Source organism: Dendropsophus ebraccatus, chromosome 5, assembly GCF_027789765.1.
Source record: "Dendropsophus ebraccatus isolate aDenEbr1 chromosome 5, aDenEbr1.pat, whole genome shotgun sequence".
In the NCBI taxonomy this organism is placed as follows: Eukaryota; Metazoa; Chordata; class Amphibia; order Anura; family Hylidae; genus Dendropsophus; species Dendropsophus ebraccatus.
In genome coordinates this window covers 75,134,162-75,153,821 of record NC_091458.1, presented here as the reverse complement: position 1 = coordinate 75,153,821, position 19,660 = coordinate 75,134,162, and the positions used below count along the sequence as shown (strand labels likewise).

General features: G+C 41.4%; 1 protein-coding gene across 1 annotated transcript in view; it reads right to left on the bottom strand.

The window, feature by feature from the left end:
* TDRD3 (tudor domain containing 3) overlaps positions 1-19,660 on the bottom strand; it is a 231,149-nt gene that overhangs the window by 67,134 nt on the left and 144,355 nt on the right. The window contains exon 5 of the mRNA XM_069972316.1: positions 17,107-17,248. Coding sequence (XP_069828417.1) covers positions 17,107-17,248 — 142 coding nt within the window. The remainder of the gene's footprint in view (positions 1-17,106; positions 17,249-19,660) is intronic.

The following is a 19,660-nucleotide window of genomic DNA, read 5'->3' as shown; positions in this document are numbered from 1 at the left end:
TCATAACAGAGTTGGATATTGACTGAAAAGGCTGTTTATTATGGCAGCTTTGGTGGTCTGCTTACTGGAGCCATTCCTTTGCTAGAATTTTTTTTACCCGGAAGGATATCTGGCTATTCAAAACTTTTGAGACTCTTATTGAGGCTCTGCAGACTCTTTTGCATATTTATATTTCCCAGGGTTTTCACTGTGATGATCGCTTTGCTGAGTAAACTACAGTGTTGTCTTTAGCTGTTTTCCCAGAGATCAGTGACCGTTTTGCCTGAGTAGTCTACTCCTTGGTTATTTCTTTGGCAGGTTTCGCCCCTACTGGAGTCACGTATCTTTGCTAGGACCAATTGTCTGTCTCCCATGACATGACACAAGTTCTTTATAAACTACAATGTGACATTATAACAATAATAATATTTATTTGTATAGCACCAACAGATTCCGCAGACATTAGTAAATTGTGCATATTAGAAGTGGGACATGAGGCAGGACATCCAATTTGGTGGATGAACAAATATTAAAAAAAAAAAAAAGGAAAAATTATACTAGGTGCGGCTTTATAGACAAGTCTCTTTTTACAAGCTGTGTACATGTGACAATATAGAAAGCTTGTGGCTCCTCTGTAGGCAAACACATCTATACATCTGTGGCTAGGAAGATCTTGGCTCCCACCACCACTTACTGTGCAGAATCAAATAAAAATTATTTACTAGCCCTTTATTTTTCTTATAATCCCTAACAAAATATTGGCGTCTATAGGCAAACAAGCCACAGTAACTCAGAAGTAGTGTTCGTTTCAATCATTAAATGTTGAACCATTTTATATATAATGAATGCAGGCTGGGCTGTTTTCTAAAGATTAACTTTACCATTTGTCTATTAGATCTTTACAAGATTATGATCCTTCCTTTAGAATCTGCTCTTACGCACATGAATTTAAAGGGGTTGTCCGGCGAAAAAAAATTATTCACAGAATAACACACATTACAAAGTTATACAACTTTGTAATGTATGTTATGTCTGTGAATGGCCCCCTTCCCCGTGTTTCCCCCCACCCACGCTAGACCCGGAAGTGTGGTGCATTATACTCACCGCATGTCGTGTCGTCCACGGTCTCCGATCGTCAGCAGTGACGTCTTCTTCGGGAGCTTGGCGGATCTTCCCGAGTGCCGGCCACCCTCTGCAGCGTCATCCGAAGCTCAGCCGCGATTGGCTGAGCATAACTGTGCTCAGCCAATCGCGGCTGAGCGGCTGATGACGCGGCCACGTCATCAGCTGCTCAGCCGCGATTGGCTGAGCACAGTTATGCTCAGCCAATCGCGGCTGAGCTTCGGATGACGCTGCAGAGGGCGGCCGGCACTCGGGAAGATCCGCCAAATTCCCGAAGAAGACGTCACTGCTGACGATCGGAGACCGTGGTCGGCACGCGACAGGTAATGTATAGCGCACCACACTTCCGGGTACACGGGTGGGGGTGGTGGGACACGGGGAAGGGGGCCATTCACAGACATAACATACATTACAAAGTTGTATAACTTTGTAATGTGTGTTATTCTGTGAATAATTTTTTTTCGCCGGACAACCCCTTTAAGGTTATAGAAACAAGTAACAATTTAAACTATTAAATGCCTTGTCATCAGCAAAGCCCATTAGTGCCATTCATCCCAAAAGGCCATATCAAGAAATGAAAACGTCCACTGATAAAGCATCATGGATACCTAGAAGACTGCAGCCTGTGCAGGGCTTTATCAATATGCTTAATGGGTTCACCTGTCAGGTTAGGAAGGCACAAACATTTCCATGAAGCAGCAATTTTATGTCTTTTACACTTTGGTAATGCGTGTCTGTAGAGTCAGGGTAAAGGCATACAGGCCATGTCTCAGATATACAAAGATTCTACAGATTTCATGCTGCACATTTCAGCATTTATTTATTTGAATTAAACAAGCAGCTTTAAACCTGCAGTGTGGAATACATAGTGGAATAAGTATTGCACATATGAATGTACCCTGTGTAAACCATGGGCATTTTTTTCTTTTAGCAAAAGACATATTACATGTAGAATTATTAGCGGCTGTCCATTAGGGCCAGTTCACATTAAGTAAATTCGGAATTCTGCGGCGAAGAGAGGAGGCGCATAAGCCCTCCTTATAGAGTCTCCATTTGACACTGAAGCAGGCGGAATTCTAACACATTTAAATCAGTGTGAACTGATCCTTATACTCTATTGGATATATGGAAAACATAGGATTAGCAAAAAATACAGATTAAGGCTGGGTTCACACACTGTATACTTCAGGCAGTATTTGGTCCTCAAGTCAGGTCCTCATAGCAACCAAAACCAGGAGTGGATTAAAAACACAGAAAGGCTCTGTTCACACAATGTTGAAATTGAGTGGATGGCCGTCATATAACGGTAAATAACTGCCATTATTTCAATATAACAGCCGTTGTTTTAAAATAACAGCAAAAATTTGCCATTAAATGACGGCCATCCACTCAATTACAACATTATGTGAACATAGCCTTTCTGTGTTTTCAATCCACTCCTGGTTTTGGTTGCTATACAGCCTCACAAATATAGCCTCAAATATACATAGTGTGAACCCAGCCTAAGGGTACAAACCCACACACCGTATACACAGCAGATACGCAGCAAAAACGCAGCAGATTTGAAGCAGATTTGGTGGTGCAGATTTGATGCTGTGTTCAGTTATTTAGATCTAATCTGCTGCGTATTTGCTGCGTGTTTGTTGCGTGTTTGCTGCGTATTTGCTGCGTATCGCAGCAGTAAATGAGCTGCCTATACGGTGTGTGGGTTTGTACCCTAAAGGGGTAGTGCGGCACTAAGCAATTATTCACAAAATAACACACATTACAAAGTTATACAACTTTGTAATGTATGTTATGTATGTGAATGGCCCCCTTCCCCGTGTTCCCCCCCCACTCACGCTAAACCCAGAAGTGTGGTGCATTATACTCACCTGATTTGTGTCGACCCCGGCCGCCATCTTGTGACAATGATGTAATCTTCGGCAGGCCAGCCAAACCGCTGCAGCCGTCCCTCATGTCGCGTCATTAGCTGCTCAGCCGCGATTGGCTGAGCATAACTAAGCTCAGCCAATCGCGGCTAAGCAGCTGATGATGCGGCGGGGGGGGTCGGCGGAATGAGGGACGCGTTATCAGCTGCTCAGCAGCGTTTGGCTGAGCTTAGTTATGCTCAGCCAATCGCGGCTGAGCAGCTGATGACGCGGCAGAAGGGGGCCGGCATGAAGGAGGGCTGGTGTGGTCCGGCCGGCCTCATGAAGACGACGACATTGTCCCCAAAATGGCGGCCGGGGTCGACACAAATCAGGTATGTATAGTGCACTACACATCCGGTTGTATAACTTTGTAATGTGTGTTATTTAGTGAGTAATTTTCTAATGCCGCACTACCTCTTTAAGGCTATGTTCACACAACGTTTATTTTCAGCTCCGTTTAAAATTACGCCTGTCATTTCGAGTCTAAAATAACGGACTTCACTTAGCAGCCTGGCCTCTCCTAAGTGCAATGACTGGTGTTTGTACATTATTCTAGTTTGGCTACTAATTGGCCTTTGGGTGCGCCTTAATTGAAAAGTCCATTTAATTTAATAGTAAAAACTAAGAAAGAACGGTGACAAAATGAAAACTGTGTGTGAACAACTAATAAAAAAACGTCCGCTGTTTGCGAAAGACGTCGGAAAATAATGATTATGTTGATTATTTTGACGTCCGAAGTAAAAACGTCTGTTATTCAATACATTGTGTGCATTGGACGTCCGTCTTTCCATTGACTTCAATGCATTGCCATTACAGTCAATTAAATAGCGGCAAAAATGGCCGTTACTTTAAATAATAATTAATATTTTTATTTGTATAGCGCACACAGATTCTGCAGCACTTTTCATAGTTTCGCCAATTATTGCTCCAAAATCGGCCGCCTTTTCTTTATTTTTGACGTTGTGTGAACATAGCCTATGGATGGAATACAGATAAAGTTTTGCGGACTTTGGATAAAGATTGCAAATGATTGCAGACGTCATATACGGTCCTGAAAAATTACTAAATGTGTGATTGTATCCTTTCATTAGAGAATGCACAGCACACAGACTTCTGATCAGTCACAGTCCGAACACTCAGACCACAACTGATTAAAACTTTTGATACACCTCTGTGACAAATCAACTGTTTTTTCTAATGACGCTAAGGAATGTTTTAACGAGCGATCCAGTCAAAGGGTTCTTCTCACATATAATAAATATATGTGTGTTAAAATTCTATTAGTAATTAATTAGGGGAAATTAATATACAGCTGAAACACCAATTCATTAAGCAGATGTTCCAGGAAATCTGCAGATGTATAGAACTCATTGTAACTCACACAATGAAGCTAATCTGTGGCTTTCTTAGTGTAGACAGCAATACTAATAAACATACTGTGGATAACACAATTTACTTTTTTTTTAGATTATTCTGCTTCTTAGGCTGGGATCACGCTGCATTTTTTTATTCCATTTTTTCCATCCATTTTATTAAAAACACATCTTTTTCTTAGCATACACAAAAAAACATGGTCAACCACATTTTTGTATATGCTAAAAAAAACAGATGCGTTTTTTTCATTCTTTTTTGCATAAAACAGATGGGGAAAAAAATCAGATTGCAAATATGCAGTGTGAACCCAGCCCTATTTCCGATTTTGCTGCAGGTCTGCAGGTAATCCATACTGTAATCAACAACAACATATTTTACAGTGAATTTGTTATCGACTTTCCTGTTGAGGTCAATGGCAAAAACTACAAAAAAGTTCAACAACCAGCAACAACTCCACAACGTAATTGAAAAAAAAAAACTTGTGCATTTAAAATCTGCACCTCAAATGAATCTCTATGTGTATTTTATGCAATTGTTTCTACTGTAGTGTGAGCGTGAGATTTCTTAAAATCAAGCTCTACATAACAATTAAGAAATAAACCAGAAGCCCCCTGTAATACCTGCAGTTAATAAATACAACAGAAAAGCTATGCTAAACATAGTAGTGCATCATATCTATGGAAAAATTCCTACTAGACCTTGTACACAGTAGACTGCAAATTCAACCAAGGACTGGGTGTGAAAAATGATATTATTGGATGCGAAGGAACAGCATCTAGAAAGGAAATCAATCCAATGTGCAACTGTTCTGAAGATGAGAAATAATACAAGCTGGAAAGAATGAAATTGCAAAAAAGTAATGAAAGGAGAGTAGGCAATTACCAAATAAAGCGAAAGCTAGGAATGTTACTTTAAGGACCTAAAGGGAATGTATCCTTATTGTTTAAATAAAGTTATGTTAAACAAATTTTTAAAAAATCTTGCGCTTTTTATTTTTCCATTCTACTGTCTATACTTTAACACCCCCCACCTCTTTTTTGGAAAGGTGATCCAAAATCCCACCTCTTCTGTAATAGAAAAAGAGGAGCCCGTGGAGCCTCATCAAAAGGTCTCGAAACACAGGACTAGCCAGATATCCCTCCGGGAAGGACCCAGCCAGGGGGTGGCTCCTGTAAGGAAACCACCAAAACCACCATATTAAGTGGCCCTATAAGTCAATGTAATGACAAGGGGAGAACCAAAGCCAGGTAACCATCCACCTCTTCTGTCATGGCATATATTGGATGACTTAAAGGAGAATTTTGGCCACACCTAAAAATCCAGGGCAGGCAGAGGGTTGGGGGTACATAATAAAGAAGTCATACTGACCCATCCCTGTGGCGCTGTCACCACTCACAGACCCTGCCATCCTCCTCCAGCTGCGGGTCCGGTGACGCTATGTCACTGACTGAGTGAGTACTTACTGCCGGGACAATGCAGCAAAACCAAGAGATATTGAAGACCAGAAGTTGACAGACAGATGGTGACGCTGCGTTGCGGAGGCAGAGGTAAGGGTAAACAAAGCTTCTTCATTATGGCCCCTTAACGGCACACATATCTGCCTCTCATACATATTGTCCTTCAACTAATTACAGGAGAAGTAAAGAAAGGAAATTCCAAAAAGAAAATGTGCTCAGTTTGTTATTGGGCACAATTTATAATGACACCGCAATGTTGTTTATTGCTGATTAGGTCAAGAGAGACTGCAGATAGAAAATAACTTAGTCAGCTTAGCTTGACCGGTAGAGTCAGCCACATGATGCATACTACTAGTCTCACTCTGTCTATTAAATCTAGCAATGATAATGGAGCATGTCATTATGAAGAAAGCAGGATAGTAAATGGCATACTGAGTAAACAGAACCAGTCTGACACTGGAAGAAAAAGAAAACAGCACTTTACATCATGCTGTACAACGCATGAAAATATTTTAATACAGATGATCTTCAAACAGTATGCTTAGAAGGATTATTCTTCCTGCTTTAGAGCGAGTGACACGGTCTTTCATCTCTTGGCAGAGTTTGTAGTACTTACAGTGCATTACAATAATTATATCACATTAGCAAATCTTACAGGAGAAGACCTGGAAATAAAACGTGAACACTGCTTTTATACTTAAGGGGGAGAAAAAAAAAAAACATGTTTTGGCTGAACAAAAAAAAGTTTTCTTAGACAAGTTCTTATTCCCCTTTAATTATTTTCTACACGTTAATTGGAAGCTACAAGCATTTTGGTTCTTGTTTCTCTTGAACACAGGGAGAGAAAAATCCCTTCTGTGACTCTCCATGCTCAGGAAAATTGGCCACAGTTTCGGCATCCTCTCAGCACAAATTAAATTGTCTGTCTAAACCCATGTACATCATTCGCCCTTGTGTAAATTAATGAGAAAGACTATTTAGGGATTAAAAACATACTTAACATATAATAATAAATAGGCAGACCTGGCAATGCAATTAGTCAAAACAAAATGATAATGAACGGAAACCTCTAATGTATTAAGCTATACATGTTTACAGCCCCACTGTTACAGCCAAACAAATCAGCTTGTCTGGTGGAAAGGGGCTCAGATTACTTCTACTAAATGACTGCAAAAAGGAAAAGTGTATTAAAATAATAGCAAGCTGTTCTACTGATGGAAATAAAGAACCTGATAGCATTGAGAAACCTGAAAGAAGAAGGCCTTTTGTGAGGGAACTCTCTGTGATTGTCAATGTTTGGGTAGCATGTTGGTTAGCAGCGCAGGGGTCCCGAGTTCCTCCCCCGCTCCAAAAATTTCCAGATTGGTAAATATGAAACGGAGCAGGTGTAGATTTCTGTACTATTTCTGGGCCTATTTTCTGTTGGTAATTGCAAACCTGGGCACAGGCAGAATTGCGGATGTGTGAATAGGGCCTTGGGGCCCTATTACACACACTAACATCTAACAGATTATCGGACAGATTTTTGCAGCCAAAGCTAGGAATAGATTGGAAAAGAGGAAGACTCTCAGTCTTTACTTTATGACCTGTTCTCTGTTTATAGTCAGTTCCTGACTCTGGCTTCAAAAATCTGTCAGATATCTGTGTGTCATAGGGCCCTAAGAGGCGTTATGGATTTATGTTAAACAGGCGTACACGTAAATAAATCCCCCCCCCCCCAGAGTGTCCAATGATAATCTATATTATATATCAAAGCAGACTAATCAAACAGGACTTTTTTTTAACTTTACTTTGCTCTAAAGTTGTAAACCTTTTGCTCATATTACCCCCAAAATTAAATAACAAAAAAGGCTGCATACACAAGTCAGGGATATACAGAATATATGAATGCAACATCATATGATACCAGGTCTCTGCCCAATCGTTTGATATTCCAGATAATCAATTTAGACAAAATTTCAAAGTTCATGTAATAAATGAACCCCCAATTACGTAAACAAAGGAACACAAGGCCCATTCCCAAATTTGCGCTTAGAATACATTCTGAACCTGTCCGAAACCTCGCCATTTCTTGCTGAAATTTTAGGCAACATTGCATGGCTATTGGTGGAGACATGGAGGCATAGCTTCAGCCGCATTTCGAAAGCAAATATGGAACACTGCCGTAGGGAACCAAAGTGTCAGTGGAGCCCAAGCCCAAAATTGTAATGATAAAATATAATATTCATTTCCCCAATACAAATAGCAATACTGGGATACTGGGCTATGTTCACACATGGTGCACTTTCATTGCAGCACTGTTGCAGCCCTGTAGTTTTAGTGAAAATGCTGCAGTACCATGACAGTACTGCAATACGTGTGTGAACACAGTCAGGCTTAACTGTAATTACAGAACTCAAAAGCCAGGAAATGGAAATGGAAAACATCTGTTTTTCCTTTATACCGGTCGTCCTTTAATGGCTTTTTCGTACATTAAAATTAAAGATTCTAGAACAAATACAGTGAAACATATGCAAAAACGCAGTTTGAACTTAGCCTTAGCCAAAAGAAACAAACATGCATTCAGACTCTTCTACAAAGCTATGTCCTTCCCTTTTCATAAAGAAAATTGAAGGTTTAGATATGATGAAAACCTATAACCTTAGTTTTTATTGGTCACAGATCTTTGAGAGCAGTGATCATTTTAAAGTGACTCTGTACCCACAGTCTGACCCCCCTCAAAACGCTTGTACTGTCAGATAGCTGCTTTTAATCCAAGCTCTATACTAGGATCCCGTTCGGCAGGTGATGCAGTTATGGTCCTAAAAAACAACTTTTAAACTTGTAGCCCTGTGTTAAATTGGCATGGCCTAAAGTACTTGTGTCCTAGGCCTGCCCTGCCTCTCCATCCCTCCTCTTTATCATTAGGAATGCCCCAGGCGGGATTTTTTCTATTCATCACCTGTGTGAACACTGCACATGTGCTAGATCGTTAAGGCACCTGTGCACTGTTTAGAAAGGTGATGAGTAGTATAAATCCTGCCCAGGGCATTCCTAATGATGAAGAGGGACAGAGAGGTTGTGCAAGCCTAGGGTACAGACACTTGACCAGGGATGTCAAACTCAGGCCCTCCAGCTGTTGCAAAACTACAAGTCCCATCATGCCTGGACAGCCAAAGCTAAAGCTTTGGCTGTCCAGGCATGATGGGAATTGTATTAGTTTTTAAACAGCTGGAGGGCCTGACTTTGACACGTCTGCTCTAGACCACACCAGTTTGACACAGGGCTGCAAGTTTAAAAGTTGCTTTTTAGGACAATAACTGCATTACCTGCCAAATGAACCCAGGACAGATCTTGGATTTAAAGCAGCTATCCGACGGTACAAGTGGTTAGGGGGGGGGGGGGGGGAGAGATTGTGGGTACAGAGTCACTTTAAGGCCTACTATCAATTTATACAGAATAGGCACCTGCCCACTTTTAATTACATCCTAAACGCTGCCGTTATCATGGTGTGCACAACCTATATCTACCAATAAGCGGCATCCCTAAAAAAATGAAGGTCTGCAACCACGATCTTCATAAGAGAGATTTCCAATCCAATTAACAGTACACACTATTACTGCAGCAATAACGCTAATCAGATTGTGTATCCCAACCAACAACAGCTCTAATCTCTCACAAACATACACGTTTTCATTATCTACATAGAAATGAGCGTTAGTAATAATTATGCAGCTGTGTACGATGAGGAGTAGAAATACAACAAAACTGTATACAGCTGTGAAATACATTTTTGTTTTTCGAAAAGGAGGTAAAACTTAACAGCTGAGTTCCCAGAATTGCAATCACTGCGCACACCGTAATCATTGCACAAAACACATAATAATAAACACTAAAGGAAACACACCAAAGAGGAAGAAAGAAAATAGGTGTAATCTGTGGGTAAGAAATTAAATTACCGACTGGAAACGAAATGATTTTGATCAGTAAAAGAAAAATAGGAATGAGTGGAATGAAAATATACAAGGGGGGCATATCCATCAAGCAGACAGTGATGAATGAAGACTGATTTATTCTGTTTTGCCAAGGCACACAGATACATGGTATATTTTCACATAGGAAGCATATAAAATAAAATTTATACTTAAAAATAAATTATATAGATCTCTACATGGAATAGTGCAGCACTCTAAGAATCAGTGCAAAAAAGTGGTCTTCTTTATTAAGCCATGTCACTGCGGCAATGTTTCGATCCCTCTATAAGATTTTTTTTCAATTTTGAAAAACATAGGATCGAAATGTCACAGCAGGAACATGACTGAGGGGCTTACTAAGGAGAGTGCTGTACCATTTCTTCCCTATTCTGTACTTGGCTTGAGCAATTTCTCAACTTTTTACACATGTGAATGTTCATAAACTGGTGTACAATCACAAAAAAGCTTAAATTACAACAGCATCATAATTTTTTATTTTACTGACTTTCTAAATGCAAAATTAAGCAATTTATCAAAACGTTTCCAAATGCTTTATTATTGTAGTGTCTGTGTTCATTAAAAATTAATGAAGGAACAGTGACTACAACCTTATACTTTGTGTAATGTTTTTAACTCAAGGTAACTTTAAACAGAAATATTACAATCCTTAATATAGGGACCACAAAAGATATGCAAGATATGTAAAATATAAGAATCTAATACGTGCATAATTGTCTGTTCTAATAATTAGACATGGGTCAGTAGTAGAAAAAAAAATCAAAGGCTCAAAATTTGATTTGAATACTTGAAATGCTCGAAAACTTTGATTGAATGTCGAATCTTATTGAAGTCAATCGGAGATGCATGCTGGTAAATTCGACCACTTGGAGGTCGACAATCAAGTCGACAATGACAGCTCAGATAATGAGGCAAACACCTCTGGAATGCAACTGGGATAGCAGGGAAAGCATGCCTGGGTGCATCCAACACACCCAAATTGCAGTATTACGCCACTATCAAAGGTTCTCAAAAATATACTCTAAACACAATATAACCTCTATTTAAAGTGGAAAAAATACAAGGAATCCTTCCTTCCTCTACATTAGAATAGACAGAAAGCTAAATTGTACGAAAAAAAAATCCCTGCACTCCTTTAAATCATATTGCCTATAACAACCACAGATGGCATAGGCAAGGGGGAAATCAAACAGTACCCACCGCTTACTGTCATCGTCTGTGTGTTTGTGTAATGTGGTCAGACATGTCCTTTACATAAAGGGGTGTGGGTCTCATGGAAACCCTGTAAAAATTGAGTTTAAGGCCCTTGTGGTGAGCCCTCCAAAAATTGAGTGACAGGCTATAGAGATGAGCACTACAAAAATTGTGTTTGAGGCCCTTGAGGTGAGCCATCTAAAAATTGTGAGCAAGTCTCTTTTGGAGTCCCCCCTTAAAAAATGACATGCAATGGCACAATAATCTGCTGGTGGAGGAGGAAATTGTATAAACCATGCACTTCATATGCTTTGATAGGGGTGCATGGGAATGGTATGGCAGTACCTGGGAAGACACATGGCACTGCATGTTTTGCTGCTTTCCACAAAGTCTGTGTCAATTCGGTGGCTGTTCATTTTGATAAGCGTCAGCACTTTCAGTTGACAGGAAGCTGCAGTGAAAACCTTCTCAGGGAAAATGCTGGAGGCAGGGCAGGCCAGCACCTCCATGGCATAGAGGGACAGTTCTAGCCACATGTCCAGCTTGGACACCCAATAACTGTAGGGCGCAGAGGGATATGGGAGGACTTCCAAGAGAACAAGAGAATTAACAAGTAATAGAGTGGTAGACACAGGGCTGAAGGGACATTCAGCTACATGTATAAAAAAAAAATTTCAGTTTAGCTTATTACCATATATTGCAAAAATTCTTATCATGACCTAAGCGGAGAGAACCTGCCGATATGCCACAAAAGCCTTTTATCTTGTGATCTCTGCGCCTCTGCATTCCTCTTAAATTCGCTAATATCCCCTATGCAAATTTGGGGCTTAAGAGCATTTGGGGTGTCACCTTGGTCCAGGAGCACCACTCCTTCCCACCCAGTCCGCCCCCTCCCAGCCCACTATGCATATTCATATATGCAAAGTAATGGGTCTTGTAACGGCGCTGTGGATCTCGGGTCTCCCTTTAAGCATTCTATCCCCAGCCCAACGTGCCTGTCCTCTGCCACCTCACCTCCAGGGATCTGTGCTGCCGCAGAGGGTCCTGATGAGGTCTGTAATCCCGACCGAACACGGTAGAGGCTCGCGGGGACGCTTAAATGAAACGCTTCCGTGTTCAGTTAGGATTACAGGCCTCATTAGACCCTCTGCGGCAGCACAGATCCCTGGAGGTGAGGTGGCAGATGACAGGCATGCTGGGCTGGGGATAGAATGCTTATAGGGATACCCAATCCATACGCGCCGTTACAAGACCCACTACTATGCATATATGATTATGCATAGAGCGGAGCCGGCTGGGTGGGACAGCGTGGTGCTCCCGGACCCAGGCGACGCCCCAAATGCTCTTAAGCCCCAAATTTGCATAGGAGCAATTAGCAAATTTAAGAAGAATGCAGAGGCGCAGAGGAGCGTTTCTAACATCAATCAACTCCTAAAGTAAAGGGCTTCTGTGGCATATCAGCAGGTTCATCTCGGCGGAACCTGCTGATAGTGCCGATTTAAAGATGTGTAAAGCCTCACTTATGTCAGACATCCATGGCTACTCATGGCTAGCGAACTGTGGAAGCTGAGTGGGAGGCGCACAGAGGTTTTGGAGCTAATACTCCATTAACACTCTCTGCTGCTCGCAAACCCTGGCCAACATATAGTATGTTGAGTTACAGTGCGTGCTGACATCACACAACAGCTGGGAAGCCAGCAAATGTGAGCACTGCTGCAGGTTTCCTCAGGCTGGCCACCGCTATTTTGACTTGTGGAAGGGGCACACAAACGGCACACCTTCACCAGCAGCTCTGGCAAATTAGGGTACATTTTAACGCCAGGATCTCTTCCTCACTAGGTTCAAGATGGCATCTTGTAACGAGAAGCAGGAGCAGAGCTGTTATAGTTCAAGGTCACATTAATAAACCATCCAATTAATGTAGACGCTGTTCTTACAATGCCTGGGCACTCCTAGGGCCCCATCACAGCCTCCCTGCATGATTATTGGCTAGAAAAAAAGCACCAACCATGGTGGGAGGAGAATAAATCTATCGAATAGTGCACTACTTGTCAAATAGCTACTCGATCGAGTAGTGCTCGCTCATCTCTACTAATAGCACACAGACATAAAATGGATATTAAAATTACTTGATACCCTGTTAGTAATTATATTAGGCATAAGTAACATCAATGTAAACTACTGCCCAAATTTATCAAACTGTGGCAACTAGCCCATAGCAACCAATCACAGCTTATGTTTTATAACCTAACATGCTCTAGTACAATGAAAGCTAAACTGTGATGGGTTGCTATGTGCAAATAACACTAGTTTTAGTTTTACACAGATGAATAAATCTGGGTCAGGTTATATATGTACATTTATATACATATACACATACATACATACATACATACACACACACCGTATTTTCAAGCGTATAAGACCATTCTTAAACCCTGAAAAATCTATTTAGAAGTTGCAGGCCGTCTTATACGCCGGGTATGGTCGCCCCCATACAGTAAGGGAGTTAAAAAATAGCCCCATCCCCACCGTATGGGGCGACCACCACAAAAAAACAAACCGTTAACTCACCTGGGGCCCGTTCCCGGCCTCCGTGCGCCTCCTGTCCTGTTCCCGGCGCAGGCAGTGTGACATACACTGACTGCGCTAGGGATCCCTGAAGCTCTCCCGAGCGTCTCATCGGAGAAGCTCAGAGACGCTCGACTGCCGGGAGAGCTTCGGAAGAATTACAGAGGCTCCGGAAGTACCGGAAGGCAGGGGTTAACATTTTCTGGCGTATAAGGTGAACCCCTGATAAACTTCGTGAAAGTCAGGGGTCGTCTTATAAGCCCAGTCGCCTTATAAGTGAGAATTCCTCTAGTGCTGCAGTCTGCCTTTTTATCCCATTCTGTCATGAAATAGAAATGAACTATTCTATCAGTGTTGTGTGCAACTAGAATTTTTATTCATTGTGACATGTACATAGAGAACAATGAGCTTTTGTGCTCTTGTACATTGCTCTCTGAAAGCACATTAGTTAAAATCTCAGCAATTTCAGCCTTAGAATTTCACACTTAGGGATTCAGCACAAGCATCCAGCAAACTATTTTAGGTGAATTGCTCTATATTATAGAATTTTGCAGTCCTACTGTAACCCATGCACGTGGTACTGCCAGGTGCACAAAGTCATATGGTGGCAGACATTATATTGATTTAAAAAAAATAAAAAAAAACTACCAACACTTTTCCACACACATCCATCAATTTGATTTAAGTTATCTACCAAATTTCTGCTAAGACTAGGTTCACACTTTGTAATTTCATTGCGGTACTGCATCATTGTATTGCAGTACTGCATTTTAGTGACGTTGCTACAGTACCGCGACAATACAGCAATGAGTCTCCTCATTATTAACCCCTTCAAGACCGAGCACATCGATGCACGGATATCCGGGTCAAATTAATGAAATGTTTCTCCCCGCTTTGTGCTTTTATTTTTCCACCTACAGGGCTGGTAGGGGTGTCATTTTATGCGCCATGATCCCTAGTTTTTAATAATATCACATTAGTGTAACATAAAATTTCGATTTTTTTTTGAAAAAAATTCAGCAATCTTGGTGTATCCCCCCCTCCCAAATGTGATATTTTAATCGATCGGACAATTCTGCACGCTACAATATATTATTTAAAAATGTATTTAATTTTTTCTAAATATTTCTAGTTTCCAATGGGCAAGGGGGTATTTTTATCCTTTATTGGGAGGGGGGTTTATAAGTTTTTTTTTTAATACTTAAAAAAAAAATTAACACTTTTTTTCACTGTAAAACATTCAATCATTAGATTGCATGTACTGATCTATGCTTTGCCATAGTATAGCATAGATCAGTGTTATCGGCAATCTCTCTATAGAGCCTGCCTGAGAGCAGGCTCTATGCATGGATGGCCGATCCGACAGGACGGAGGTAAGAGACTTAACCCCGCCCGTCGGTACAAGGGATCGCAGCTGCTTCTCATTATCCTTAGCCTTGAACACGCTGATGTGTGCAGAACAGCTCTCACTGCAGCGGTCCCGCACACATCTAACCCCTTCAGTGTCAGGAACGTAGATATACATTCCTACTGCACGGGGTATGTGCAGTAGGAATTAGGGATGGTCCAAACCTGCCCAGGACTCTCGGCAATGATTCCCGCTGACTTAAACCTCCGTGGAGAGGGTGGGTACCGGACACGCAGAGGATTCTGCCGTGATTAAGTAACCCGGCCCCTTTAACCCCCCCGCCGCCCCGGAGCATACATTACTTGCTCAGTGACATGGTTGCATGTCTCCCAGAATCCCATCAGTCCCACTCAGCCAACTAATTGGTAGCACTGGCTGAGAAGGACCGACAGGAGCCTCACATGCAGTTCCAGCGCCGAGCAGGTAATGTATGCTGCGGGGGGTTAAAGGGGCCAGGTTACATACTCCCAGAGGAATGAAAATTCCGCTGTGGGTATGTAGCCTCATTGAACTTCACAGTAAACTTCGTGAAATCCGCTGCGAATCCGGTATGTGTGAAGCTACCTTAAAGGAGAAATTAGTCAGTCTCCAAAATGTGACAGCTGTCAGGGCCAAGGAAGAAAACAACAAGCAAGTTTTGCTAACCTCTCCTTGTGCCTGCGATGTGCCGCATATGAGTGGTTCCGGGACACCCACCAGAAAGGCAATAAATCACCATTATACAAATAATAATATCTAAAAAAATAAACATTTTATATTATAGCATGCAGAATTGTTCGAGCTATTAAGATATAACAATATTGTTCCCGCACAGTGAAAACCTGTGGAGACCTCCAAACAGATTCCGGATGCGCGGTCTCCGCTTTAGGTTCCGTCCTATAGACTTAATGATATTTGCCGGCAAATTACGCCATCCGCCCATAAAATTGACATGTCAATTCTTTGGGCGGACAACAGAATTCGCAGGCAAATATCCTTGCCTCTATGGGACGGGCGGAACTTCAAGCAGAAACCACGTGGCGGAATCCGCATGAAGTCTCCATTGCGTAGTAGGAACATACTGCTCACATTAAAGTAGCCCTACACACATTAAAACCCCTTCAAAGCACACAGAACACACACACACACACATTATATATATATATATCTACACACACATACATTTTGCTGATGTGAAGGGATTAAGATGGGCCAGAGTTCTAGGGGTTTTCTCAGTATTAAAAATATTAATCATGAGCCTTCAGACAACAATGATATAGATCGGTGCTCCTCATGCTGTGAGGCAGGCTTCCTAGTGAGATGACCCATATTTGTAGGTAAGATCAGCTTGGAAGGAAGTTTTTACGTGACTATAACCTGCACAGACCTTTATCTGGCTGATACAATCTCTAGTTTACAACACTGTTGACTCATTTTGTAATAATTTCAATGTTCTACAGAGATTAGGAAACAAATTAATGGTAGATTGAGCAATAGGTTTTATAATTGCATAGATGGTGAGTTCCCAGGATCCTCCTTGTTAGTCCAATGAGGCTTAAGCATATTTATTTTGCTCTGTTGGATGAGGCTCCAATAGAACAAAAATAAAAAAAGGCCTGATATACTGTAGATAATAGAAGGAAGTTGTTAAATCTACACTAGTGATCTGTCAGAAGAAACGTATTTGTGAGAACAAATATTCTAACATCTGTAAAAAATTATTTCGGTTTTTATAACTTCCTTAAAAAGATACATTAATTTGTAACATCTATTTTTTTAATCTGTAACATCTATTTTTAGTAGTAAAAAATAATTACTACTATTTAGTTCCTCTGCTGTATCCGAACTGTAAGAGTTAAAGACATATAGGCAAAATTGACATATTTATTACAGGTTATTCACACATTACCACGGAAAAATGTGTTTTTTGTTTTTTTTTTAAATACATTAAAAGTCTGAATTATCACCTAGGAAGCGCTTTCCACTAGCACTGCTCGCTTGGAGTAAATAGGCAAACACTGTTTTAAAGAGTAATAATGGATACATGCTTCCAAAAGGATACTCATTCTCTGCCTGGAAGAGTCAATTTAATAACACATTCAGCAACAAGAACTCAAAGTGATTTGTGTTAGCCTCACCCTCTGCAGCTCCCATTTCTCTATGAGCGGTTCCACTTCACCTCCAAGCACGACAGTGTTGGTGTCATCCAAAAGCAAGCATCCATTTTTCACTTCAACAGTTCCTAATAGCTTTATTTTTGTGCCAGGTGGAGTGTTCAAGCTAGCAGGGAAGAAAAAGATGCAGAATACAATTAAAACATTAGATTTTTATAAAAGCTGCCAAGAAACGCAACTATCAATTCAAATTTTCTTCTCAACGCATACAATTTTTTTTTTTAACAGTACGAACATTTAAGAAACAGAAGTACGTGGCCTGCGTACACTGCAATCAGTATATACTGCCATCGCTTAAGATTTACTTGTTGGAAAATACTGTACGTACAAACACATTAGAAGCAATTACAAGGTCAATGAAGTTATGACAGTAGAACATATGGTAAACCCCATTGTGCAAGAAAAACACAACACAAGCAATTATTGTCTCGCATAATACAAAGCATGTTTCTTAGAATAGAACTACTTAACTTGTATTTCCTGCAGCATTTTTTTCTACATCATGTGAAAACAAATCGCACTACTCAAGTAGAACACAACAAAATTGGTAAGAATGCATAAATGTACCTAATAGCAGTTTCAAGAAAAATTAAGTCAACCCTTTTGTAATTATTAGAGATGAGCGAACCTTGAGCATGCTCGAGTCGATCCGAACCCGAACTTTTGGCATTTGATTAGCGGTGGCTGCTGAAGTTGGATAAAGCCCTAAGGCTATGTGGAAATCATGGATATAGTCATTGGCTGTATCCATGTTTTCCAGACAACCTTAGAGCTTTATCCAAGTTCTGCAGCCACCGCTAATCAAATGCCGATCGTTCGGGTTCGGATCAACTCGAACCCGAACCCGGTTTGCTCATATCTAGTAATTACCTTTCATCATTGATCACTTTGGGGTCACAGCGTTAACAGCAAAGACGAGCACACCATCCGTGACTAGTTCAGCACTGAGGACCTCCCATATGCCTAGCTAAAGTTAAAGGACAAGTACAGTACGTGCAGGGAAATTTCTTTCCTAAGTGCCGGGCGAATAAAAAACAAACATGCATTTACCTCCATACACACACAGTGGTGCCTTGGATTACGAGCATAATTCGTTCCGGGACCGTGCTTGTAATCCAAATCCACTATTAAACCAAAGCAAATTTTCCCATATGAAATCACTGATATACAGACAATCAGTTCCACCCCCCCAAAATAATGATTTATTATTCTGAAGAACATGTAAAACAGATGAAACAATCAGAAACAGCAGAATATGTGATATTATAAGTTATTGTACAGTAATGGAGAGGATGGGAAACACAAGGACTGACACAGACTGCAGGGAGCAGGAAGGAATGAGCAGGGCAGATGTGGGCACAGTATAGCAGCACTCTCTGTCCAGGGAGAGAGGGATACAGCTATGGAGAGATTACCGCCACAGTCCTGTCCCCCGATGCAAGCCCCAGCCTGAAGTAGATCTGCTATGATTTAGAAGGTGAAGGAGACGTCCTGGGTCAGAGTACAGGGCTGTAGACCACGCTCTGCAGGCCATGCCCCTCCCCCACTCGCCCTCCCACCCAGTACAGGGAGCTCTTAAACCAAAGAAATGCTCTCAAACCAAGTCACAATTTTGAAAAACTGTGAGCTCTTAAACCATAACGGTCTTAAACCAAGGTACCACTGTGTGTGTATGTATATATATATATATATATATATATATATATATATATAAATATGCAAAAAAGGGGTCCGTGGAGCCTCAGTTACGAGTCTCAAAACACGGGAATAGCCAGATATCCCTCTCTCCAGAGAAGGAAGCCCATTGCCAAGGGGTGCCTCCTAGTGGGGAGAGCACCAAACCACCCTGATACGTAGTCCCTCAGGTCCTCACTCTGTTGCGAGCTTTAGGACCTAAATAGGGAAACACCAGGGTGGCCTCTGTGAGTCAAAGTTCAGTGATTGTTGTGTTTTGTTGGTCTATATATATATATATATATATATATATATATATATATATATATATATATATATATATATATATATATATATATATATATACACACATACACACACAGACACACGGCTCCTGCTCCCCTGCTCCAGTGTGTGAATGCGTGTGTGTGTGTGGGGTGCTCTTCTCACACAGTCCTCACTCTGTACCTGACAGCTTCCAGCACTCACTGTCAGAGCTGCTGCTGCTGATCCTCTCCTCAGTCCCTGGCAGTCATACACGGCCAGGATCCCTTCAGCTGCTGTCATGCCTGCCCCTCCTCCTCATACAATGCTCTGCAGAACAGTGTAGTAGCAGAAGGGAAGGGGCAACAGCATGGTGCACAGAGAAGGAAGGGAGAAGAGAGAAAAACCAGCCCCAGTGAGCAAGGCATTGATGTCTGTAGTGGACCCACAGGAGCAGGGGGCCTGCTATTGCCTTCTGGGGGGCCCAAAACAGACATGTGCTAAAGCGGTCTGCAGCAGCCAGACAGTGGGGAACGGAGTATTATTGAGAGAATAGCCTGATAGGTATATACAGCTGTAT